Source organism: Arachis hypogaea, chromosome 6 (genome assembly GCF_003086295.3).
Source record: "Arachis hypogaea cultivar Tifrunner chromosome 6, arahy.Tifrunner.gnm2.J5K5, whole genome shotgun sequence".
Lineage (NCBI taxonomy): Eukaryota > Viridiplantae > Streptophyta > Magnoliopsida > Fabales > Fabaceae > Arachis > Arachis hypogaea.
The window spans coordinates 108,508,209-108,535,407 of NC_092041.1; the positions used below are offsets into that span (position 1 = coordinate 108,508,209).

At 33.1% G+C, this 27,199-nt stretch overlaps 2 protein-coding genes across 4 annotated transcripts; one reads left to right on the forward strand and one right to left on the reverse strand.

The window, feature by feature from the left end:
• Nucleotides 1-2,690: 2,690 nt before the first annotated feature.
• Nucleotides 2,691-10,490, forward strand: LOC112755552 (uncharacterized). Of its 2 annotated transcripts, none has more exons than XM_025803716.3 (7): nucleotides 2,691-3,139; nucleotides 3,243-3,345; nucleotides 3,724-4,788; nucleotides 5,038-5,100; nucleotides 5,189-5,406; nucleotides 6,032-6,150; nucleotides 10,001-10,490. In XM_025803716.3, the coding sequence occupies exons 1-7, from the start codon at nucleotides 3,068-3,070 to the stop codon at nucleotides 10,095-10,097; spliced, it is 1,737 nt and encodes a 578-aa protein (XP_025659501.1). In that variant the 5' UTR covers nucleotides 2,691-3,067; the 3' UTR covers nucleotides 10,098-10,490. The 2 variants fall into 2 exon arrangements, with proteins under 2 accessions (XP_025659501.1, XP_025659502.1); XM_025803717.3 differs by having other exon boundaries at nucleotides 3,724-4,740.
• Nucleotides 10,491-14,071: 3,581 nt separating this feature from the next.
• Nucleotides 14,072-25,992, reverse strand: LOC112755553 (uncharacterized). 2 transcript variants are annotated; one of them, XM_025803721.3, is made up of 16 exons: nucleotides 25,763-25,992; nucleotides 24,788-25,170; nucleotides 24,613-24,698; nucleotides 23,706-23,860; nucleotides 21,520-21,584; nucleotides 21,210-21,404; nucleotides 21,034-21,088; nucleotides 20,218-20,463; nucleotides 19,985-20,118; nucleotides 18,248-18,437; nucleotides 18,060-18,119; nucleotides 17,725-17,973; nucleotides 16,645-16,903; nucleotides 16,367-16,572; nucleotides 15,711-15,758; nucleotides 14,072-14,811 (listed from the first exon to the last, which is right to left on the reverse strand). In XM_025803721.3, the coding sequence occupies exons 2-16, from the start codon at nucleotides 24,889-24,891 to the stop codon at nucleotides 14,521-14,523; spliced, it is 2,343 nt and encodes a 780-aa protein (XP_025659506.1). In that variant the 5' UTR covers nucleotides 24,892-25,170; nucleotides 25,763-25,992; the 3' UTR covers nucleotides 14,072-14,520. The 2 variants fall into 2 exon arrangements, with proteins under 2 accessions (XP_025659506.1, XP_025659504.1); XM_025803719.3 differs by having other exon boundaries at nucleotides 15,711-15,761.
• Between the last annotated feature and the right edge of the window lie 1,207 nt (nucleotides 25,993-27,199).

A 27,199-nucleotide genomic window follows, 5' to 3' on the forward strand; every position in this document is an offset into this window, starting at 1 on the left:
TATTTTTTCAAAAAGTAATTTATAAAAATTAACTTTTAAAAGATAATTTTTTAAGAGTTGTAATATTTATGTTTGGTAATCAAATTAAAAATAATTTTCAATAAGTACAACTATACAAGCAACAATTATATTGAATAAAATAGTTTTTAGAATTTGAAATACTATAATAACCATAAATATTATAAGAGTTAAATTTAAGAATTAATTAATTAAATATAAACACATGATTTTTTTAATTTATTAAACACAAAATAAAGTATTTGTGCTTACCTTTTCAAAGTACTATATTTAAATTAAGCCTAAATTCGAGGACATCATTTTCCCTTTTGACCGTTTAAATTATGATATTGGTATTATGTGCAATTGTAACCTGACTTGCTGAATTAGGTTAAGTGATATTTATATAAACTATCAACATACAGTTCGGTTGGGAGTTAAACCTCAAAATGTTCTCTGAAATTGATGTTATGTATTAAAATTATTTATGAGATTTTAATTACACCAATTATGTTTTTGAGATTGAAAAAAATGTATCATATTAGTCTTTGATCTATTTTCCTTTAACGGCGTGATGATATGGTTGGATGACGTGGATGGTAAGTGACACGTATCACTCTATGATTTGGCCACGTGTAATGATATGATGATGTGGGGACCAGTGACACATGGCAGGCTAATGTGGATAGTTGTGCCACGTGTCACAATGCTATTTGGTCATGTGTCCGTTTGTGCCACGTGTCGCAACAGTATTCGTCCACGTGTCATCCATTATGTCATCGTTGTAGATGCACTAAATTAGTCTCTCACTTTGCATTTAGTGACTCATTTTAGCTCCTGAAATTGAATGTCGTGCACCAAACTAGTCCCTTCACAAATTTTTTTCTCATATTTTTCTATAAATTTAAAGCACCTTTACTACTATCTCCGACACCTTTGACGTGAAGGCATTTCAAGATTCCCTCGTTACCATCTCCGTCCTCTTTCGTTTAGACTACAGAGGTCAGAGATAATAGTGAGAGTGCTTGAAGTAACTTTAATCGAGCTCATTTGCACATAACGAAAATATGTATTTTTCATAAGAATAAAAAATGTATATTTTAATTATTGATTTCTTGTTAAAAGCACATGTTTTTTATGAAAAAAATGTGTCCAATTAATTATATAATTATTTTTTTATAATAACATACTTATATTTTACAAAATTTACTAATGTTAAATTATTAAAAAAATTATATAATTAAAACTAAAATCTTAAAAATTTTTATGAAAGCACTTGTATTTAAATGATATATGAAAAAATAGAATTGAGATTAGTGCATCTAAGATATTGAAAATTTTAAATTTAAAAAAATTAGAAAAAATTGGTGAATGGACTGGTGCACGACATTTAATTTTAGGGACTAAATTGAGTCATTTAATGCAAAATAAGGTACTAATTTGGTGCATCTACAGCGATGACATAATGGATGATACGTGGACAAATACTGTTGCGACACGTAGCACAAATAGACACGTGGCTAAATAACACTGTGATACATGGCTAAATCATGGAATGACACGTGTCACTTACTGTCCACGTCATCCAATCATATCATCACGTTGTTAAGAAAAAATGGGTTAAGGATTAATATAATGCACTTTTTTCAATTATAAAAACGTAATTAATATAATTGATATATCAGGACAATTTTAGTGCACAATCAAAAATCATTTTGGGGTTTAACTGATTTACTTAGATTATAAGAAGTGAAATCGTAAACTAACTGAATGACACAATCGATTCAAAATATAAAAATCATCTAAAATTCAGCGATTTGTTTTGGTTTTCTGTTAGAGGAAGAGGAATATTTATATGAGGATCACATCATATTCACTATACATATTGAAACGAAATCAGATAAGACCGATAAATCATTTTAATTTTTCACTAAAATAGGATGGGGGAGTACTTTGATTTTGCCTAACCTTAAAAAACATTTCTGGCATATAATGTTCTATTAATTTGATTTAGGAATTAATGACTTTATTTTATTTATTTCAAAAAATATTTCATTAAAAACTACATTATTCTAAATGTGCACACAATATAGAAAATAAAACAAAATTATAGATAAAAAAAGGAAAATGAAGTGAAGTAAAAATAAAATATTTAAATGGGTAAAAGTGAAGAAGTGAAGAACGGAAAGATTGAAAAATTTAACGATTAATTAATATTTTTTTAATTATTTATTTAAAAGGTACGTAAATTTAAATTATTATATGAAATATTTAAAATTTAGTAAAAAAGAAACATCTAAAATAAAAAAAATCATTATCCGATTTTCAATTTGTGATAATCAATTAACATTAAAAAATAGTTCTCAAATAATTTTAGATAAAGTATTTTATTTTCAATGAGATTTTTATTATCTAAAAGAATTTGAATATTTTTTTTGAGATAAATTAGTCTTTTATTATTTAAAAAAAATTAATTTATTTTTAATATTTTTTAAAATTTAATTAATTTATTATAAAATTTATTAAGAATTTATTTATTCCACATGTATATTAAAAATTGATTACAAATGAAGAAAAAACCAATTTATTTATCAAAAGTAATAAATCTAAAATTGATTGGAAATTACCCATTTAATTAATTACTTATCTCTTCCCTCCTTGCATACTCCTTTCTCCCTCCAACATGTGGATTTGATTTTGTTTAAAATATTTTGAACATCATAAAGAGAAATAAAATCAAGCAAGCCACCTTTCTTGTGCGTCCTCACATGTTTAAGCATTTCAGCACACGTTGCAATAACAACATCCTTCCCTTGAAACAAAAATACATTTTGCTTTGCTCGCACAACATTTAAAACCCCGCTCCCTCCTTCTCTCTCTCATTCAAATTAATTTCAGATCCATTCATCCATCATCCCTTTTATTTCCCACCAACCCTAAATTCTCCGAACCACACTCTATTAGCTGCTTTTCCCTTTTCTTCTCTTATTCTCTCTTGATCCTTTAACTTCAAAACCTAATATGGGAATTATTGACTCTTAGATTGTTAGATGATACCTACTGTGTTACTATGGAAGCACACTGCAATTCGGAACTTGCTACATCCGAAAAGTCTATGTTAACTACACAATCGGACTCCAAGGTTGGATTTTTAATGTATAGGGTCTTGGATTTTAGTGTTCCAGTTCGTTCTACTATATAATCTGAACCAATTTTCCCTCTTTTCTTTACTTTTGTGCTTTTAGATTTTTGGGGAGAAGCGTGGAAGTTCCCATTTCAGAGAGAAGCACGACCTACCTCGGAAACGGGTCAAAATTAGGGATCTTGAATCCGTGGTTCAGTCGGCGGGTAACTTCATATTTTTGGCTCAATCTACTCCTACATTTCTCCCCGCCACCATTGGAAACAAAAATTCGGTTTTTTCAATAAAAAAAAAAGTTTTTAAGATAAATATCGGTTATTAGTGGTGGATGTTAGATTTTTATGTTCTAGAAGTTTTCAATTTTTAAATTCAATCTTGTAACTGATGTTCAGCTTGTTTGCATTTAAATATTAGTTATCACTTATTAAAAAACATAACTGCAAGTTGGACTCATTTTCCGATTTATTTATTTGAATCCTGTGCGAAAATTTTCATACCTATGTTACGGGTTGTTGTGTTAGTATTAGCCATAACTTGCACTTCTCGTCAAGTAAAAACCATAATTTGCAGTTGGAATTTTGCAGCACAAACTAGTACTCATTATTCAGATTTTACAAGCCAGGAAGAAGATTGTGATTGGCAGGCAGTTAGTGAGAAGGAGGTGTCACGAGTGGCTGAAATCCCCGAAGCTATGGGAATGGATGTTTTCGATGAACAGGAAACCAAGAGGGAAGTAATCCAGGAGGGACCCAGGAATCTCGATCTTAACAATGATGCAAGGGGCAAATTTTCCTCTCCGGATACAAGAGGCGGATGTGTTGAGAATCTCACTAATGTATCAAAGCAAGAGAAGGAACAAGGTAGCAATCTTATGATATCAAGGGGAATTAATGTCGATCTTAATGCAGAAGATGTTACTAGCTCTATAAATTTGGAAGCAACACATCGTCATAAAGGATACAGTCATCTTAAATCTAAAGATGTTTCAGAGAGTGGAAGCTGCTCTGGACCAATAGAGGAGAAGGATCCAATGAGGATATGGAAGGAGATGAAGCAAAATGGGTTTCTTTCTTCGTCTCATGGAGGCATTCCGGTGCCAAAACAACGTGGGAGAAAAAGCAAAAATGAAATGCTCAAGAAAAAGATGGAAATTGCTAAGAGAGAACAGGTAAGCAGGTTTACAAAGATTGCTGCTCCAAGTGGACTACTTAATGACCTAAACCCTGGAATTATAAATCATGTAAGAAATAGAAAGCAGGTCCATTCAATAATTGAAGCTCTTGTAAGGTCTGAAAATAATGAACACAACAATGCTGGGAGTAATCAAACTGCACACCGAACAAATGTAAGCACTGAAAACAGAAAAAGGGACTTGGATTATATGGCTGATGGGAGCAGACATACGAAAAAACATGTGGGAAAAATGAATGATTCCCCTTGGATTATGGATAGTAGAGTTTGTGATCGTGACAAGTCCATGTTAGAGAAATCTAACCTTCGAAGTTGTTCGTCACACTCGATGTTTGAAAGAGGAGATGATATTTTAGCTTTGAAATTGTCATCTTCAACGAAGGCATTGATGGGTTCGACCACTTTGTCAAGTGAGGAATCATCAAACTTAGCAATCGTTCCTTCTCTTTCCCTAAAAGGCTAGCCACTCTCCCTACCCCCCCCCCCCCTTTTCTTTTTCTCTTCAGTTTTAAATGTTTGCCTTCGCTTTCATTTATGCATATCTTTAAATAGTTTCATGTAATGCATAAATAAAAGGAAGGATCAATTGTTTCACCATATTTTCTGTTTGTGTTTGAGATTTAGCAGTTGTTTAAGATAGTAGGAAATTAATTCTTTACATGTGCTTCTTTGGCTCTGCTGATGTTGATTCTTCTATCTTTTATCAGCTGCTACTGTTGCTTCACAATGGTTGGAGCTTCTATATCAAGACATTAAAGGGCGTCTTTCGGGTAATGGCCATATTTATTCTGTTTGAGCTGTTTTTAGAAGTGTAATTGCTTATGTTTGCTTTTCGGACTTTTTTTTCTACATTGTTAGCTTTGCGCCGCAGTAGGAGGAGGGTTCGAGCTGTAATCACTACTGAGTTGCCTTTTCTTATATCAAAGGAATTTGCAAATAATCAAGAAAATGACCCTTTTGCCGTGAAAATGACTGCGGGAATTTCCACTAGCAAACCAGCAGATCTGCATCGGGCAAGATGGACTGCGTTGTTTGATCACATGGATGAAGCACTTTCAGAAGAGGAAAAACAACTTGTAAGTTTGAAAAGGACAAATAAAATAAAATATGTGTTGCACGGTCTTAAGGGTTATTTGCATTTCGTTTAGATCTGCAATGCAATGGTATAGTGATATGAATGATAAGCACAGAGAGAGGGAGGGAAAAAAGAGAAAAAGGGGGGGGGGGGTACATACATTAAAATTGAAACATCTTAATGCTGTCATCTTCATTGTCACTCTTGGAAATTTGGTAAAACAATGTTGTTTTAGCACGAGTCTCTGCTGTGTCTCCAAAACTTGGAATCGAGTTTTTATACTTTTATGCCCTTTTGGTTACATACCACTCCATCTCCTCCAATAAGATACAAACCTTGTGAAGTTCCTTGGTTTATGTCCCAAAAGGTCCAAGATACATACATTATTGGACCTTTTTAATACCAGTCACGAAAATCTTATGAAAATAGAAGATTTTCGGATAGAAGATGTAAAACATATCTTGGACATTTTAGAAATTCGAAATTGAAAGAAAAGCATTTTGCATAAATTGGAAATCCATTAGGGTTTAGGGTTTCGGGTTCATGATTCAGTTATTTGTGATTCAATTACATAAATTTGTGCCTTTTTCATCCAAATCTGGAGTATTTTTGGTTCACAATTTCAGGAAAGTTGGTTGAATCAGGTAAAAGAAAAGCAAGTGCTATGTGACCAAGGTCTGCAACAAGTAAACTGGAACAGTACATATGGTTTGCAGCAGATGGGAACTTCCGAAAATGATTCCAGGTAAATTTATTATGTATCTTATAAAAGATTGGCAATATGTCAAAGTCAAGCTTTCTGCATTAGAAGAGGTTTTGTTTATATAGCCATATCTTCTGACATGGATAGAGGTTTCTTAATGCAATCTTTTGATGGAAAATACCATCCTGTTCATGCATAGCACTCTAATAAATAATTGTTTCCCTTAATACTCATAAATTTTACGCGATCAAAAATTCCCTTGATCTACAGTTGTTACTAGAAGAAATAGTGTGTTTTTCTTTGACGCTGGATTGAAACTACTAAGACTTTCTCAAGAGTCTTCCGATTTTATGTATGAGATGGACTATAAGTTGCTCTTGTGCAACACAGTATCTAAGGCTAATGGTCCAGATGACTGAGGCTGTCAACCCTTAGAATGTATGTAACTCATGAAGTCTCAAGATTAAGAAACTCAAGTCTTAAACTTATAAGACTTTACACGACAACAAAATCCTATCTCACTAGATGAAATTAGCTACATGGATTAAATGACGCTACCAAGTCTTGCTATGGATCAAACAACTTATAAGAGTTTACCCATTTTTACAAAAATCATGATAATAGAATATATCCTGGCAACTAAATATAATAATTAAATTAAACAACATTTATTACTTTGAGTGCTAAAGATTGTGTAATTTGAGTGGCTATTAAATGGAGTTTATGATAGATCTGCCAGTGTGAGAGATAGACAAACTTTGCCCATTACCTCATGATGTTGGTCAGATGCCTGATAAGGTGATGCAGGTTTGAGAATTCTGGAGTGACATCTGAGGTTGCTCCAAAATATGGATACCAAGCTTAGTCTATCACCTATTCAGGTGTTGCGATAGAGGCAAACAAGTGTGAAATTATGGTGTGGGAGTCCTAGTAGGAGTAACTCGGGCATTTGAAGGGAGTTTGGATGAATGAAATGTAGGTCTCAATGTATATGCATGAGGGGCAGAATTGTGAGACAGTAGGAAAATAATGAGAATGAGAAATACTTTAGTTAGCAATGTAGTGAGGAGATTAGAAGCATAGACTCATAGTTGGCATACAGTGATAGCGTGGAGGTGTAGGCTGAAACCCATGATCAACCCTATGCCAGGAGTTGAAACTAGTATGACTGGCATGACTGGCTTTTGGCGTAGTTGACAAATCGTGGAACTATGTTCCGAGTCACCCTTCCGGCTCTTTGTCATCTGTCCACCAGATCTACCACCACGATAACCACCATGTTTGCCTCTAAAATTGTTATCCTGGGATGCAAAATGCGCTTGAAGAACTAGTGTGCAGAGAACTTCGCATTTGATTCAGCTTGAGGTTTGTGAGTCATGAGATATGGCTCCACTTAAGGCATAGACTAGGGCTTAGGCTTGATGTTTATGGAGGTGACAAATGCTTCGTGTTCACTTCCGAGCCTAGCAAGGATGACAACAATGTGTTCTTGCTCGGAGACTGGACCTACAACGGAGGCCAAGGTGTTCATGACAGCTCAAATGTGGAGGAGATATTCGTTAGGAGGTTGCAAAGTCTTTGATATGGTGGTCAACTCTAGTTTCCATGGTTGTACACATGCTCTTGTTCGCGATGCAAAGCAGGGATCATGTTTCTCCCACACTTGCCATGAAAACTCACAATCGACAATAAGTGTGAGCACTGATTTGGTCTTCGTTGATGTCAACCATGTGAGGAGCATCTGATCTTGCTCCTCACAAAGCTCATACTCGCTAGAGACGCGGTTGTTGAGAGCATCCTTTGGCGACGCAAGTTGTAGAGGATGAAGAGCACATTGATCAATGAGAATATGAGATTAAAGAGGCGATTGCCTTTAATGCTGATAGGACTTGATGTCGCCAAAGAAGAATGTTTAAATCTTCGAGTTGTGGAGAGATATTCGGGAGAGTACGCGAAGGAGGTGGAATTGTTGGCAGTGACAGGTTTCCTAGGTGTTGGAGGGAGGATCCATGCTCAATCTGAATCACTTGATACCATGAGTTTAAGAAAGAGAGAGGGATGGAGAATAACGAGGGAAGAGAGAAGAAAGAGCTGAGAGAATTGATCAGAGAAAGTGAATATTCATTCTATTATTATTACTGAGTTTAAACACAGTTCAATGCTTATATACATAGCAAAGTAGTTTATTTAGTAAGCTAGTACAAAGGGATAGAAGGGACTTTTCATGCTTAAGTTAATTGTAAGATCTATTTTAGTTGGAACTTACCCTAACTATCTAACAGATTAGCCTAACTGATTCTGCCTCTTCTATACACTTCAGTAGCGTTTGGAAGGGAGATTGAGATTGAAATAAATAAAGTCTCTGTTTTGTATTTAGTGTAAAGTGTACAAGACTGAGTTATGTCTTGGTATTTTGTTTGGTTTAAGATGAAAAACGGAGACTTAAATAAGTGAAATTACTAAAATACCCTTACTAATTAAAATCAAAATAAAACCCTAGTCCTTTCCCCTCTCTCTCTCTCACACACACACAGCGGCGGTCTCCATCCCTCCACGGCGACGACAGCACCCAACACTGTTGTGTCAATCATCGTGTTCGTTGCGTCCTGTTCTGTTGTGTCGTGTTCGTTGCGTTGTGTTCGTTGCTGCCGTGTTCATTGCGTTGTGTTCTGCCTTCGTGCGTTCCAGTTCTGCGCTGTGCTTGCCGATGGTCTGCCGTCTGTTCCCTATTGTGCTTGCCGCGCCGCCTCTGTTTGAGTTCCAATTCGTTGCCGATGTAGTTCGAGTTCCAATATCCCCCACTATTCTCTTTTCTGTTCTGATTTTGTAATCTTGTGTTATGAGATTGTTGAATCTGATTTTGACATATGTTTATGAGATTGTTATTTTTGGTATTATTATTGTTGGTGGTGGTGGAATTTGGTGATGGTAGTGGTGTGGTGGTGGGGTGGGAGGTGGGCTGGGGTTGGGGGTGAGAAGTAAGGGTTGTCAGAAAGTGTTGGCAGCGGAGGAATTGTGAAGGGTAGATTTAGAATATGAAATTTTGAATGAGGGCATTTGAAGAAAAAAAGTTATTAAAGTTTCAGGTTCCGTTTCAAAAAATTTCAGTTCTCTATTTTTTCATTTTTTTTGTTCTAGGATTGAAATTTTAATTCCATTTTTTAGCTATTAAACACAATTCTAAGTTTCAGTCCTCTAGTCTCAATTCCAGTATCCCAAAACAAACACTACTAGGTAGCGTTTGGAAGAGAGATTGAGATTGAAATAAATCTTAGTATTGTATTTGGTGTAAAGTGGGAGACAAAGACTAATATAAGAATGAAGCTCTAATTTAAATTGTACAAAGAGTAAAGTTGAAATTAATTAATTGAAATTGAGGTATTTTAGGTATAAAATGTTATTAAAGTTTCAGTTTTCATTTCCAAAAATTTCAGTCCCTATGTTTCTACTTTTTGGAGGTACTTAAATACTAAAATTTTGGAAACAGAAACTGAAATTTTAGTATCAGTCTCTAGGCCAACAAACATGATACTTAGTCTTAGTTTTCTAGTATCTCAAAACAAATGCTACTTAAGGCTACATTTGGAAGGGAGATTGAGACTGAGAGACATAGATTAAATTAAGTTTTTATATTGTGTTCAGTATAAAATATCCAAGACTGAGTTATGTCTCAGGATTATATTTGGTTTAAGATAAATATGAAGACCGAGGGATAGTTTAGAATTTGAAAAATTAAATGGAAGTGATTTTGGAAAGAAATATTATTAAAGTTTCGGTTTCTATCCCTCGAAATTTTGGTCTCTTGTATCCCCAATGTCTGAAGGAATTGAAATTTTGTATTCCAGGATTAAAAATCTCTTATTTATTTATTTATTTATTTAATGTTGTGCAGGGTCACAGGATTAGATGGTTCAGAGAAAGAATTAGCAGTTAATGCAGCTGCAGCTTCAATATATTCAACATGCAATTTTTTACTGTCAGAGAGCTAAGTATTTGACAAGTTTCATCTGTTTACCTTATTGTATTAATTATTCAGAATTAGTAGTGAGGTTCTTGTAATTGCCATGAGCATGCGAAAATACTAAAGATTAGGTTCCCAAATGAGGGAACCATGATACTTGTCATCAGTGTAACACTAGCTGTTTTTACCTTCTAAAATCTTTACTTGTACCAATAATTATTAGAATTAGAATTCTATAGCAGTTAGATGTTTTTCATTTCTGTATTTTAGTTACAGAAAACAATGATCAGCATCTATTTTAGCATCAGTTGGAAGCAAGCTAGGATCAGTGCTTTCTCTTCCTTTTTTTTCTTTGGTCTCGAGTGCTTTTTCGTTTGTTCAATTTAAATAAAGTTTCGCATTCGAATCTTGTGAATGTAAAGAGTGGGCTTAAAAATGACTTACGATAGTTTGTTTCATTCTTTAATAGTGAGCTGGTTAACTTGAATGTAATTAGTTGAGTTAAATAGATTTGAATTTTGGTACTTTAGACGTTGGACTCTATAAATGTAAAGATTAATTTTAGCAAATTATTCGAAACAATAATATATTGACCATTCTCTTAAAAGGTATGTATTTTAATAAAGGTGTCAAAAATATCTTCGTACAAAGATATTTGTTTAGTCACACTTTAAAAGCATCACTTAGGGGAGAAAATAGCAGTTTAAAGGAAATAATGTTTTTATAATATACTAAAATCAAATTTTATAGGTCAAAAGAAAACATCTTTATGTAAATAATTATAAAGTCTTCATTAAAATATCTCTCTCTTTTAAAATACAATATTATGAAATTTAATAAATCTTCACAATGAAAAAACAAATTTTCTTATTGGTAAAGATCAAAATGTGATGAAATCAATATAGAAATTAGAGAAAGTAGGGGAATTTAAGGTGGACAATTTGTGTGTTTTTTTTCCATATTACAAGTTTATAACAATTCAGGCACACTACATTCATACACACAAATACTAGAAGAGTTCACATCCACAACTCGACTTCTCAAATTTGAGTGGTCATTTCAAAGGCACAAGATGTGCCATTATACATTAGTACAAGCCTCCAACGATGGCAATATGTTGGATGAGTGTAAGTGAGAGACAAACACAATAGAAACAGAGATACCACAAATTTATAACTGATAAATTTTTGAGTAAATGTCCTTTTCAATTCCAGACTATTTGTTTAAAGGATAAAGCAGTCTTCCAGAATTCAAAAATCTTTAACAGGTCTTAGCGGCTCCTATAACCTGCTGATGTATCAATGACTGATTAGACTAATAATAAAGACTGCTTAAATAGTTGAATATTCAAATTTGAATTGTAGTTGAAAAATAGTTAAAATAGATAAAGTCTCCAGTTACTGACAAATAGTTAAAATAGATAAAAATAGATGTTGACAAAAAATAGTTTAACGAAAAAAGAAGGGAATGAGGAAAACATGCCAAATATAGAGTGATCGGAGAGAAGCAAAGGGTGAAACAATAACTAATGGTTTTTTGTTTGTCAAATAGATTGGGCAAAGAATTTTGAACAAATACTCTTTTTGAACCATTTATTCTGAATGACAAAATGACACTCTACAATTTGAATATTCTTATCTATTTTTCAACTATTTAAGTAACTGGAGACTATAATTTGAATAACCTGCTGATGTATCAATTTGAATATTCTTGACTGCTTTTTTTTGTCCACAATATCCTTCAATCCCGACAGGACAAGAACTAATCCGTTGCGGATCTGAACTCCATTTAAAGGTCTGCTGCTGGCCAATGGGTTGCTACATATACAAGGCAGAATTCAAACCTGCGACACTTGTTTAAGCAGACGAGTGAGCTAACCACTCAACCAACCTAAATTAGTTCACAAATGTTATATCTTTATTCTTTAGTCTTTACCCCACTCTCCTGGGTTTACGTTGGATTCAGGGGATAAGGGAGTTTGTGACTCTGATGAACTAACCTAAAGAGATGAACACTAGAAGAGAAAAACAGAGTTAAAAGAATCTATTCTTAATATATAAAAGTAGATACATAAGTTTACTCATATTACTTTTAAGATATCTTTCTTCTCCTACTAATGTCATGTCAGTAACATCGCTTACATGCAAAATTTAGAATCAACCACTCAATTTTTGTCAAATCATCTATTATTTCTAAATCAGCAAAAAAAAAAAGAAAACAAAATATACAAAAAAAAATACAATAATTACCAACAACAATAATTAGAAATTAATAGCGTCAAGCGTCTAACCAAATTTGTAACTTATAAAGACATTAAATCCATATTTCTATATTTATTATATGTTACCGTTGTAAACAATACAATAAATTTATAATTCTAATAATTAATTTATTAATTTCTATAAATAACTCATTCAATCTAATAAACATCCATATTACAAATGTCATAATAATATTATTAATCATAATAAATTTTATGTTACAACTATTCAAATTCCATACTATTTGAACTACTTATATAAGTCTATTATTACTATTCCTTCAAATAACATCGAATTTAGTACAAAAAATTTATTTTCGAACTATACATCATCTCAAACTTACTCAATGGAGATAATTATGTTGAATGTGAAAAGTGTAAGAAGAAAGCATATGAAAAAGAAGATAACTACATTTGTGACACATGTAATCAAACACCACACTATCCAACAATAAGGTGACTATATATTTTTGATAATCTCATCTATCAAATTATTAGTTACTAACTCAATACTTATTTTAGGTTCAAGATTCAATTAAAGGTTTCAAATCAAAGTGGTACAACAACTTTTGTACTATTTGATGGCGAAGCAAAAAAAATTGTTGTGTACAACTGTTTCAAATCTAATGGCACTCCAGAAAAAGTAATGACATTGAAACACCACCCCAATTGAAAAATTTGTGCAACCTCACTTGTATTTGAAGTCAATGTAAATAATTTTAATCTTAAATAAAATTCTAAACAATACACTCTTACCAAGACATTTGTTACAACAAAAAACAGTGAACCTCAACACTCATTACAACAAATAAAACAGGTAATACTAAAAAAAATCACTTATTTTAGTTATTTTAGACATCATTTTTATTTCTAACTTAAATTATTTATTGATTATAGGAACTAACTTCGCCAACACTAATATCATTAGACGAAAATCACATACCCATGAAGAGATCAAGGAGAAAGAAAACTATACAAATTCAAGACACATATTCAGAAGTAGAACATACTTGCAAAGATGGAACAAACAACACAATAAAAAGTGCATATAACTCAACAATTTATAAACAACATATCTTCACAGGAACCTACACAAAAAGAAGAAAGTAACAACTCTAACAACAATCAATAAAAAAAAGGAGGACGAGTGCCACATAAGAATACTAAGTTCATCAACTAAAACAAATGCAAAAACCAATCCACCAAATAAAAATATCATTTTGTAAATACAACTCTAATATCCAAATCTTTTGTATTACAAATTATTTTAAATAAAATACTTTTTAAATTTAACTTTACTTTACACATTTAATTTAATTCTACAAAATATAATAATTTTTAATATTTATTATATACTATCATTAATTTACCGTTCCACACATCGCGCAGGTCTCATTCTAGTTAAAGCAGAAAAGATAACTAAAATATGTATATCAGAACAGTTTGGACTTCCATTTCCTGTTCTAGATTTCCTATTGGGACATAATGAGGCTATATCTAGGCGGGCACAATTAAAAGCTCTCGTCTCCATCCACAGCAAGGAGGTACAATTGCCTTATTTGTGTAAGATAAACTAAGGTAATTGTTATTAAAAGTTAAGCGGAGATAAAGTGTATAATCTTTACACCTCGTAGAAGACAAATGTCATTAGCCATTTTATAATCTTAGTTTAAATATATATGTGATACTTGGTTTCATTTTATAACAATTTGCCATATTTCAGAAACACTGCAATGAGTATGTACATGACTATCAACGTAATTATACGATTCTCTGTTTAGTTAGTTAATGGAAAGTTTTAAGGTATATACAAAGAAAGTTGAAATTAATCCTAACATTTAGACCAAACCTAAAATAGAAATTAAAAGCCACGCAGGACTGTCGCAAGGAGAACCCCATCCCATATAATAATGGCTTATAAGAAAAAAAATTACTAACGGTGATCTAATTACCTAGAATAATTACATCACATATTTCAACTATTTCCAAGGATATACATGTGATCGAAACAAAAGTTTCACAGCCTACTAAACATAAATGTGTAGATGCTTTGGCCAACACAGCAAGATTTTCTCCATTATTTGAATACCACGTGGCACGTGCTGAAATCCGAGCACCATTGTTGTTTGTAGCTGATAAATAAAGTAGAGCACCTTATGTCTCAGGATAGGAGTGCAAATCAAAGGAAATCCTATCGAAATAGTTCAGGAAAAGACCACATCAAGAACTTGGAAAAGATGTCAGACTCCAGGAATTCGATATGTGCAGCACGCCCAATGAAAGAGTTTAAATTCTTGCCATAGGCAGTGGTATCAAAATTGACATCACAGCGCATAAATATTCTTTGTTCGGAGGGATTGGCGTAGATCTGTTCCAAACAATTATTCAGCATTTCCATGAACACAATCCCCTTCCTTGAAGTGTCATGTGAGGCAGCCAGGCACGTCTCAATTCTGGCAGAATGGTATGGCACGTACCCGTCCTGGAAATAACATTACCAATTAACAGCAAACTTACTTAGGTTCAGTTTGGATAAACAACTTAAATGAGCTCTTTTGGAAAAAAAAGCTTACCCTATAAGAACTTTTATTAATGACAGCTTATAAATAAGTTATTTTGTGTTTGGATTTTTAGTTATAAAAATACTTATTTTAAAGTTGTAGCGTTTGGATAAATAACTCAAGAACTTGTTATAACTAACTATAAAAATAATAGCAAGCTATCTAAAAATAAAATCACATGTGAAAAAAATAAAATAAAAACTGAAATTTCATATCACACACAATGTTAAATACAAATTTAATAATAAAAATAGAGTGATAAAATAATTAAAAAAAACTGGAAGAAATATATAAAGTAGGTGATTCAGATGGAACATTGTTTTAAAATAGTGTTGGAAGATCAATAGTTTCAGCAGACGAATCATTACGTAAAAATAGTGGTGAAGGGTCAGTGTTTCCAGCAAAAACAGAAAAACATTTTTACAGAGCCAAAAATAAAAATAGATTTTTTTGTTTTAAAGTCAATTTTTCTAGAGAAATAATAGAATGACTTATCGAGAAGGAAAAATCATATATTTCTACTTCTTCAAAAAGTTGTGAATTAACTTTTCAGGAAGTTAAAAGCTTTTTTTAAAATAGTGCCAAACACTCGTATTGTGACTTTTCATAATTCAAAAGTTAAAAAAAAAAAAAAAAGTAGCTTTTGCTGTTTTCCAAACGGGCTCTTAATCCTGAAATAAAAGCAAACTACCATGCATACTCTTAAAATTATTATGTGCCTCTATCCAGACAACCTAAGTTTTTCAGGAAAAAAATTATTTATGTCAACACATATTTTCTTTCTACGAATGGATTCAAGAGTCAGGAGAGAAGGGACTACCTGTGGGGAAGATATCAAAATAATATTTTTAAAATGATCCAATGTCTTCTGCTGAAAGAAAGAAAAAATAGAGAGTGAACTCCATTAGAACCTCGTCAAAGCAGTTAACTCACCTATGACAGGAAAATGCTTAGGACCATTATATCAACACTTATTCTTTAATATGCAACTAACCATGTATACATTTAAGCACCATAAAAAACAGTATACATTAATTCATTATTTATTTGAACCAAAAATAGCTCATCTGCATGAACATAAAGTAAGAAACATATTTCAAAAGATAAGGCTTGTTCACTGCAATTAAAAGTTGTGGGGTCATAGTCATTGTTATGTGAAAAGTAATAGTTATTGAAATGGAAAAGCAAAAAAGGCATACTACTAATCTAGCCGTTTTGCAAACATTTTGTAGGATAAATTGTCAAGAGATTACTAGCAGTTTGGAAGAATTCATTATGTAAATTGTTGATACCATATTATAAAAATCAAATCAACATTATTTAATGTTTTCAAATTCAAGGAAACCTTACTTGAGCAAACAGTTGATGGTCAAGCATAGTAAATGCTCATGGTATAAGTGCAAGGTATTCAAGAGTAAAAAATTATAGCTTATGCCAGTCACTTAAATCACATACTTCAAAGAAAACTTCTCGTACCTTACACAGCTGATAGATGAATGTATTTTGAATATCTGGATCATCTGTGAAGGTGAGCTGGTGAATGCACTGTGTGCCTCTTAGTTTCTTCAAGACCCATAATCCAGAATTAAACAAGGAGTTTGAACTATAAAGATACCCCAAATGAGGACCCGATAGTGAAACATAAGTATATAGATATCTTAAAAATGGCTCCATGATGCTCTCTGTAACCATAGGATAAAATTTAGTGCCAACTGTTAACGTATGAACATTGGAACATTGAAATTATGAGTTACCTGCAATCGCTGTTCTGATAATGAGGTTACCAATAGAATGTCCGACAAAACTTAGCTTAATATCTCCCAAACTCCCATATCTTGATGCTTTGTCCATTTTCTTTTTAACAAAAGAAATGACCTCCTGAGCTAGCCTTTGTCCCATTTCCCTAAAGTCTCCACTTGTTTTATCTTCATTAGTCTCTGACATAAGAAATTCTATTTTGGGATCAATCAAAAGCCATTGATTTCGAATGAGTCTTAGATCCAAATGATGCCCCTACAACATTTTATGTTACGAAGGGTAAGCATTTCACAAAAAGCATATATAAAATATAATAATATATACATGTAGCCAAATGATGCTTTGCAATCAGTTGAAATGAAATGCTTCAATTGGATTTTGATGTCTATAATATGTTATATTACATGTATTTTTGCTTATTCTTGTTCCTTTCGAAATAAACAGAAACAAAAACAGTCTTATCACCTAGTAGGTAAAATTGGCTACATGGATCAAATAATACCAATGTGCCCTATTTGGCATCATGTCAGTAAAACTCAACCTATTTATGATTAAATTCTTTTTAATAATTTCTTTCAAAGTTTTATTAAGTCTCCCTATACCCCTACCCATCGAGCTATATCCCTCATGTCTTTGTTCCTTATACTTTCCATTCTGGTGTGACCATTCATCTATGAAAACATCTACATGTCTACCATACTAAGCTCGTGTTCTTGTTGACTCTTTACCAGCCAACACTCTGTCTCATACAACATAAGCTTTAAAAGATATTGTTTTATAGCATATAAATCCCGAAGTACTATCTCTACAACTTGTCTCCACAAATCTAAATTCTCATTTATATCTTCCAAAAGAAAAAAGAAAAGGCGGAAAAACTGATTGAACATGAGCATATTAGTCAATCCTAGGTCATGGCATGAAGTGTCTGACTCTAAAATCAGCATAGGGAATCAAGAAGAATTCGCCAGAATGAATTAGAAGGAGATTTTGGTAGCTGAGATAGCACATCAATACTTGTCTTACAAACATAAAAGAAGGGTATATTTTGCAACAATTTCAACTAGAACAAGACTTGCCTGAAAACCATGCACAAAGACCACAATCTTCAACACCTGTGCATTACTTAGGGGTGTAGATTTCGTGTCTGTAGCGTCAGAACTGTGCGTTGTTTGAAAGCTATCGGAACTTAGGTATTCAACATTACTCAAGTATGAATTTTCACTCAAAGTCCGACGTGGTGCATTCATCACACGTTCAACAATGACGATTGGTGTACGTAAAGGATCCCCGAATATATGCATGTCTTGAATTGATCGACTGTTAATCTACAAGAATGTGATCCATTATTAGGCCATATATAAATAAATGTAAAATATGAGCTAGTGATTCACATATAAAAGTTGATAAATACCTTCATTTGTGCAATGCTTCTTCGATGAAGTTCAGCACGTGTAGCTGCAATCTGATGAGGCTGTATACAATTGGTGATAGAAAAAAAAAAAGAAAAAAAAGAGAAGAGAAAATAGGTTTTAGACTTCTGCTAAAAAAAAAAATTCTTAGGCAAAGCCATATGTCAAGCATATGAAGTAAAGAGCTTACCTCTTCAGATACCTTCAACAAACTAGGAACTCTTCTATGTCCACCATGATGTGACGACTCGTCGCTCTCACTTTTTGTATGATGATGAGGCATTTCTACCTTAGAGTACACCATCCATATTGACCATTCAGCTTTCCGATCCTTAGCCCATGTATCACGCAAAAATTCTAGTATCTTTGTTTTGTTATTCCTATTAAGATGTAAATATTAGCAGGTAAAACAGGTTGAGGTGATCTTACATAGGATATGCCCATGCGGGGTCATGGAAGAGACCACGTATAATGTTTACTCAAATTGCAGGTTATATGCACTAAATATGGAAATATATTCTGAAAGTCCAAGGAAAAGAAGGCTTAATGAGGAGAACAGTAGGTGACAAAATTGCTTATCAGACCCAAGAAAACTTACAAAATAAACACTTTGCAAATCAAATTACATCTGCTTGCTGGAGGAAACACACATACAAAGAGAATTTTAAGTACAAAAAGGATAAGGCATCCTCATGTGAGAGAGAGAGAGAGAGAGAGAGAGAATAATTCTAGCAGGTTAAAAAAGGAAAGTGTTAGAACAGATGATCACAAATAAAGCAATTATGTTACAGCAATGAATGCATTGTGCCAAGGGCCTTAAGATTTCACTGATCTGAGGAAAAGTAGAGCCTGCACAACTCTCCAAGACTCTGGTTACTAACAAATGTCACCAACCCATAATTTAATCCCTTCTTCTATTTCTTTATAAAGATTAACTCCCTTAACAGCAGGAAAATGTTGCAACTACATAGCAAGAGCACATCCAAGAGCCTATGCCATGGTACATGCTTTTTGTCGATGATATCGTCTTTATGGGAGAGTCAAGGGAAGACCTAAATAAGAAGTTGGAGTTATGGAGAGAAGCTCTAGAAGTGTATGGTCTGCGCATAAGCCGTAGCAAGACGGAATATATGGAATGTAAGGTCAGTATGAGAAGGGAAAACCCTAATATAGAGGTGAAGATTGGAGAAAACATCCTACGAAAAGTTAAAAGTTTTAAGTATCTTGGGTGCATCATACAGGATAATGGAGAGATTGAACAGGATGTAAATCATAGGATCCAAGCAGGTTGGTCAAAATGGCGGAGTGCATCTGGCTTTATATGCGACAAAAAAGTGTCTTTAAAACTTAAAGGTAAATTCTATCGCACCGCTATAAGACCGGCTATGCTTTATGGTACGGAGTGTTGGGCGGTTAAAAGGGAGCACGAACATAAGCTGAGTGTGGCAGAGATGAAGATGTTGAAATGGATGAGTGGTCATACGCGATTGGATAAAATAAGGAACGAAGATATAAGGGAGAGAGTTGGAGTAGCACCCATTGTGGAAAAGATGGTTGAATCGTGTCTCAGGTGATTTGGACATGTGAGAAGAAGACCGATAAAACATCCAGTCAGGAAGGTAGATGAGATGGAAGATGGACAAGCGGCGAAGGACAGAGGAAGACCTAAAAAAAAAACCTAAGAAGACCATCCATGAGATGGTCAAACGAGATCTACATGTAAACGGTCTCTCTGTAAACATGATACATGACAAAGCACAATGGCGTTGTTTGATTCATGTAGCCGACCCCACTTAGTGGGACAAGGCTTTGTTGTTGTTGTTGTTGTACATAGCAAAAATAGCTACAATATTGAATCTGATTCAGACCCAAAACTTAGATACCTATTCTTTCCTGTTAAATTCTAATGATGTGATGAAAAGCAAACCTGTGGAACTTCAGAAAAACGCTCCATAAGTGTGTCAATTGATCTCCCAATATGTGATAACAGTCCAACAGCTGATCAATTGCCAATAAATCAAAGTTCTCAACATTTAGAAAATCTGGATCACTATTTCTTTCCTGTACAGGAATACAAAGTACAATTAATAAAAAAAAGAAATAGTAAAATTGATATAAATGGAAAGTCAATAGTCTATAGCATGAAACAAAAGTAAGGACCTCAAGATCAATTTGTGGCTTGCCTTGTCCTGAAGGTTCAACATCTGTTGGGAACTGATTTGATTCCAGAACAGAATTTAATAAATTTGTGCTGCTCTTTTTAGATACAAATTCTGTAATATCAATAGGTTGATCAACTACTTCGTTAAGCTTCTGTAGTTCTTCAAGCAATATATCACGAGCTGCGAAGAATGCTTTAACAAACGTGACATTTTTCAAATCGACAGAAGCAAATTCACCCAATTCCTGGTCAAATAAAGTGTTCTGTTAATGAATGATAAGAATATCAAAAGAACTAAATCAATTGGAAGAAATATATAACATTCCTAGTTTTTATAATACAAAAACCAAACATTTAACACCACTTTTCTAAATGATTTAGAAAAATACCTCATATAATCTTTATCATATCTTTAAATAGAGTAGATTATACTAGAATATGAAAGTGAATCTTAGACGATATATTATGATTAATTTCTATATATTTCATGATTTTTTTCTTTTATTTTATTATGATAGAAAAATGACTTCATTTCTATTTATTAGGATAGATATGTATGTGACTTGTAGTTTTATTTTATATAATAATTAGATGTCTATATATTATAAAATATTATGAACTTGCTGCCTTTTTGTCTGTATGTATTAAAGAAAACAACATTAGCACAAATAATACGCAGGGACACTATGTAAGATATCAGTTATTTTAGAAGCCTAGGGTATAAATCAAGCAAAGAAAACAAACATGAAGACATGCAAAGAAAGATTTTTGCATTAAAAATTTTGTAGATAGCCACACAATGAATTAGAGCATACTTGGTCCAATGTGTCATCGTTTTTATCAGCAACAAGTTCAACATTGCCAGAATTGCTGAAATGGAGCAACTCAACAGGTTACACTATGAAATCAAACATGCAATGGGGAAAAATGCTATCAATTTTAATATATATCTAGTATAATCATACTAAAAAAATCAAGAAACATGACAAACCTGGGTACCTTCAATGCCCTCTGGGACGAGGTAGCTTTCAGTAAACTAATATGTACACTGACATCAACAAGCACCGCATGTAGCATATCAAAATGGACCGGACAATAAGAATGCAATCCTAAAAGAGCTTTAGGAGGAATGCGGAATTCATGAACAGCAGCAGGGTAAGCATCTAGAGAAGATTGCAAGTCAGCACTGTGCAGGATACACTCCAGTCAGTATGCTGATTTTACTAGAATGAGATCAACTTAAAATAAACAAGCATGTGTTTTTGGCTCTTTAAAATAAATATGCAACTTTTATCACTCACCCATTTTCAAATGTGGGAGCATACACAAGCTCAAATTTTAGAATTACAGCAGTTGTTGGTAAGCCCTGCAATTGAGAAAGCCACATAACACAATATAGTGAAACAAGAATACTGAACACGAGAAATAAATGATGAAAGATATAATTGATGAGTAATAGGATGCTTAGAATCTTAGAAAGGGTTGAGTAGTTTTATTTTGGTCATTCTATAGCTTGTCTTAGAGATTAAAGCAAAATCCTCCCGACATATTTGATTGGTTTTTACATATAAAACTGTATATGAGCAGATGAAAGTGTCAACATGACAAGAAAAACCTTACAAATATTACAGATAAAAATAAGATAAAAGTAAAACAAGTTCCTATAAAGCATTTATTTACTTTAATATTATTATTTTCTCGATACAAAAGAATTTTATTAAGATAGGGTAGAGAAGATACAAAAAAGCAGAGGAAAAGTCATCCTCCCAAATAGAATAATATAAAGCAAATCAAAACATAAGTGAAACGCAGGTTTCCAGTCTCTAAACGTGTCTAAGAGGGGAAGTCCTCTAAAGATATCATGTCCTTTGCACCATATAGATGCCTGACGCCTAATTCTATCCCATACAGCAACATTTCCCAAAAATCTATCATTAAAAGTGAGCAAACTGCATTCGAGCTAAATACTCCGAACAGTGGCATATGTTGTACATTACCACAAAGATTTTGCCTCTTTTATATCCCAAAACCCTCAAACCAGGCCAATAGAAGCCAATCTTGCGATATAGGGCACACCAAAGATTCGCCAACAACACCAAACAAAGAACTCCATGACAGTGCCGGAGCACCTCATCTTGTCATTTTCGTTCCTAATCAGCCATATGGCAGTGCAAAAACAAATGTGAGGCTGTTTTTGAGCTTACCCCACAGGCCCACACATAACACACTCACATCAGGGGATATGGCCTTATGTGGCCTTCTTACCTGCAGATTGCCATTTGTGTTAATTCTGTTGAGCACAGCTCTTCAAATAAAGGATTTAACTTTAGAGGGAGCTTTGGATTTTCCATATTGGTTTATCAAGGAGGAAAGGGGTTGTGATTGAGGGATTTACTCTGATATGATGTTTTTAGAATTTAATAAACTCAATTCAATACTGGTTATATTGAATGTTGATCTCAAAAATACTTTTGCTATAACTATAAAACCAATAGAGTCTTCAACCAGTAGCTTAAACTTCTAAGAGAGTAGGTCCTTGGCATAATATGAAAGCCCCCATGTCCACATAGTCAATAGTTACAACCTTGCTGTTCCCCCTATTATAGCATAAGTCTATTTTCATGGTTCAAATTGTAACACCTTCATTAACAGAATACCACGCTTAAGTAGATATAAAGGTAAGTTTTTGTAATGTCCTTGCTATCAATGATACCATGACTTAAGTGCGGTATTCTGTTAGTGAAGGTGCTACACAAATCAAGCACAAAAAGGGCTTGCATGATGGGGCTTATATGATACAAAAATCAATCATGACTTATGAGCATCATGCAACAACTTAATCATTTAAGAGAGTCAATACTTGACATGACAATTTTAGAGCAGACAAAAGAAATAGGATATAATCGTGTGGGGAAAAACATAATGATGTCAATTCTTTAATGTGTGATTCTGCCGATCCATCGCTTGTGCCTAGATTGGCTTGACATGCTTGTGTTAGTACACAGTGGATTAGAAGATATTTTGATTCATAAATGTAAAGATCACAAAGTGTCATTATAAAGTTTTAGCAATCATGATACTGTTTAATTAATCAGCATAACCTGATACTAGAAAAAACTTTCCAGTACATATCTTACATTCCTACACAATATTCATCCTTGGCACATCAATGGTTTTATATCATAATAATACACTCTCACATGGAAGAGCCTTTGCAGTTACAAAAATTGGTTGGTCCACATAAACCTGTTAGAAAGCTTGATCAGCAACAACAAATGGTTGTAGTCTGATAGACCACAAGACATAGTTGTTAAAAAGAATAAAAATAAATAAATAACTTGTATAGAAAACGATTTTGGATAGACGTGAAATTTTCTAGATATGATCTACAACATATAAGCTTCTAATCTAACTGTTAGAATTTTAAAAATTACACAAACAAAAAGTTATTAAAATGTTGTAACATTTACTTAAATTGAGAGAGTACCTCAAATCCAATAAGTGGTAAGTTGAATGAGATCATCATACATAAATAAATATCCTGCCTAGCATATTTTATGCGAAAGGGTTGAGTTGAAAAACTGTAGTCTGTATCGTCAATCCTCCAAATACCATATACACTACCAAGACCCAGCTCAGGAGCTGCCAGAAAATAAAGGAAAAAAAAACCTTATTAGTAATCATCAAAACAAAACTGAAATAGCTCTCTAAAAGTTTTTCATACGAAGAACAGTGTAACTTTACAAAATCTAATTTGAAATACAAAATGTCTACGGAATAATAAATCAAGAACCACAGTCAAATGCATAATCAAGAAAAATCCTTGAAATATTCAATCTATATCTACGACTTACTTTACAAATACCAATTCAATAACCTCCAAGGGAGTCAAATGTTGGTTACCAATAGGCAATAGGCATATATATGTTATTAAAATAGGACTAGACAGGGTTGGCCCTCTTAAGGCAAGTCTTATTGCTAAATCATATACTCATATTCATGGTCTTAATTACGGCAATACATTTTCCTCTGGCCAAAATTGCTTCACTACAGCTCTTTTTTCAATTGCAGCAATACATTTTCCCCTATAACCAAAAGTACTTCACTATGGCTATCTCTTCCGCTGCAGCTATTGCAATTATATCAATAATCAATTGCACATGAAATGCATTTCTTCACAAAGATCTAGAGGAAGAAACTTTTACAGTTCAATCTCCTCATTGTGTTGCTTAAGGGAAAAATGAAAAATCAATAGGGAAGATGATTGAATCATTAAAAAGCTCATCTGCGGTAGATATCTCATATCTGTAAGGAACTGGTATCTAGAGTAGGAGAAAGACAATAGAACAATGAACAAGCAACATTAGTAATAGAGCACAATATTGACCAATTACCTTCATATTGAACCACCCTAACTGGAATTCCAAAAGATGTATTTTCATTATCCTCCCATCTCATAGTAATCTTAATCTGATACCATCTAAATAATAATAAAGTACCGATATCAGTTAACCAAGTAAGAACTCATAACGGAACTTAGAAAGACGAAAAATAGAAGTTGATGCATACCCCTGCTGGAAAAGGTCGAGGTTGTGAAACCTATGAATGTAGATGCCAATCTCTTGTACAGCTTTCAACATACCTCCTGGCCTGACTTTGACAGAGTTTGCCATTACATTAGACAGCCCTTCTGTTAGCCAGGATCTTCTATTATAAACCAAAACAGAAGCCTACTTATTTCCTGTAGCATGCATGTGCTTATATATCTATGACAATACCCAGTAACACACGTAGGTAATCTTTCTTTTGTTTCACATCTAGCATCAAATTCAATTTGGCAATTCAGATCTCATGTGCTGCTGATTCTTAGCAAATTGACCAGCGGTTAAAATGAAAAACTGGATTGGATTTCACAAGCTTAGCTCTCAGTAACCTCCTCAGTCAACTAAAAGCTGCACATATAGATAAATAACAGAACGCAATTACAATGAGCATATAAACAAAAATAAATTATCAAAGGGCTTTCCAAAGAGCCAGCTTTAATCAGAAGCAACTTTAGTATGGGCGCACATGCAATGATATAAAGTATTTAGTAGTTTTAAGAATAATAGTAACAATAAAACAAAATACTTGTATACCACAGCATTTACTTCTTAGTTGGTAACCAATTTTTCTTTTTTTTTTTTTTTTTTCTTTCTCTTAAATGCTATCATGTCATATTGTCATGGCATACACAGTCCCCTTACAGTCAAATTTCTACACTGATAAGTGTTTGCAAAATCTCACAATTTCTAAAACATGGAACCATCTTTTCGCTGAATTTCATTTTCCTCTGTCTATATACCTATTAACAAGCTATCCAAAATTAAGAACAGCAACAATTAAAATTACGATGACTAATTGCACGTAATTAACCATTAATTCCCATAATATTAACATAAAAACCAAGTTAACAAAACAAAGTTCCGGTATCAAAGCATCGGTAGAGAGAAAGAAATTGGAGGGAAAGGCAATTAACAAAAACAAGGGGGAAGAAAATAATACCAAAGGATGAGAGTGAACGAAGCGAGGAACACGAAAACGGTGATCCCAGATTGGGAAATGGGAATGCGTTGGTAGTGTTTCGTAGGGTTTGCTGAGAGAAGAGAAGAGAAGAAGGAGAAAGTGAAGAAAAACTGCCCAAAGGGAAGAGGTAACTGGTAACAGAAAATTGGAAGGCGGAAGCACACCGGTGATCAATGTAATTCGGTAATATTTGATACTCTGAACGACATGCGTTTCGTTTCGTTCATATGCCATTATGTAATCCATTTCTTAAGAAATTTTTAAATATTTTATTTTAATAAATAAGTATAATTTTGATACACTGATAAATGTAAAATATTTTATAAAATCCTTTAGTTATATTTATTCTTTCGAATAATTATTCATACGATTTATGTAAAAATTAGTTATTTTTATTGATACAATATTATATAATTGGATGTACATATAAAACTATTTAAAAATTTAAAATTGAATAATGTTAAAATTAAATTTTTAATAAATATGTTAAAACTTTAAATTTTATATTTTTTTAAGAAAAATAATAATATTACTTTCAAATTAATAATGTTAATCTCCTTTAATTATCTTTTATTTATATACAACATCAACAATATTGAAACCTTCTGGGATCGGCTACATAAATCAAACAATGTTATTGAACTCTATCGTATATCATGTCTACAAAGAGATTATTTACATATAGATCTTGTTTGACCACCTCATAGATAATCTTCTAAGTCTTTTTCTACCTTTTACCTTTTATTCATCTTTCATTTTTCTATCTCATCTACCCTCCTAACAGTATATGAGTTTTTTAAATCTTTCAAATATTTTTGTTGTTCAAAATTTGACACATTGCCAAGATAACCTATGAAAACAAAAAATCCAAACTTAATACTGTGTCGGACAGATGAGATGTATCCCGCTGGACTAAAACACGAAAACCTATGATAGATCCACGAGACAAGAAGTGGCTCCACACGTTGCTTCCCTTGAAGAAAAATGGTACCGTTGTGAAGAGGAAGGAAGAAGACATAAACACTTTAATCGGTTTAGATTTTTTATTAGTTACAAATCTCAATGACCAAAGAAGTCGATAAGTTGGACGCGCTGACCATCACAAACCTAAATTTGGATTAGATAACTCTCATGATCAAATATTTCAAATTCGATGTTCTCCCAGATAAAGAAAAAGAGGCGAAGAGACTCATAAAGGACGCATGGAACTATAACTTAGTTCAATGTACTCTATAGAAGAGGAATCTCCACATCTTTACTAAAGTGTGTCCCGACATCATTACAACAAGTTCTGTCGGTTTCTTTTTCACATGTCCAAACCACCTTAGACGCGATTCTATCATTCTTTTTTCACAATAGGCGCTACTCCAACTCTCTCTTATATCTTCATTCCTTATTCTATCCAATCACATATGA

Coding starts and splice junctions, on each gene's coding strand:
- LOC112755552 (XM_025803716.3), top strand. CDS start 3,068: ATGGAAGCACACTGCAATTCGGAACTTGCTACATCCGAAAAGTCTATG. Junction 5,101..5,188: donor CATTAAAGGGCGTCTTTCGG/GTAATGGCCATA, acceptor CTACATTGTTAG/CTTTGCGCCGCAGTAGGAGG. Junction 6,151..10,000: donor ACTTCCGAAAATGATTCCAG/GTAAATTTATTA, acceptor AATGTTGTGCAG/GGTCACAGGATTAGATGGTT.
- LOC112755553 (XM_025803719.3), bottom strand. CDS start 24,891: ATGGCAAACTCTGTCAAAGTCAGGCCAGGAGGTATGTTGAAAGCTGTA. Junction 18,438..19,984: donor GTTTTTCTGAAGTTCCACAG/GTTTGCTTTTCA, acceptor ACATCTTAATAG/GAATAACAAAACAAAGATAC. Junction 16,573..16,644: donor TATCAGAACAGCGATTGCAG/GTAACTCATAAT, acceptor CTATGGTTACAG/AGAGCATCATGGAGCCATTT.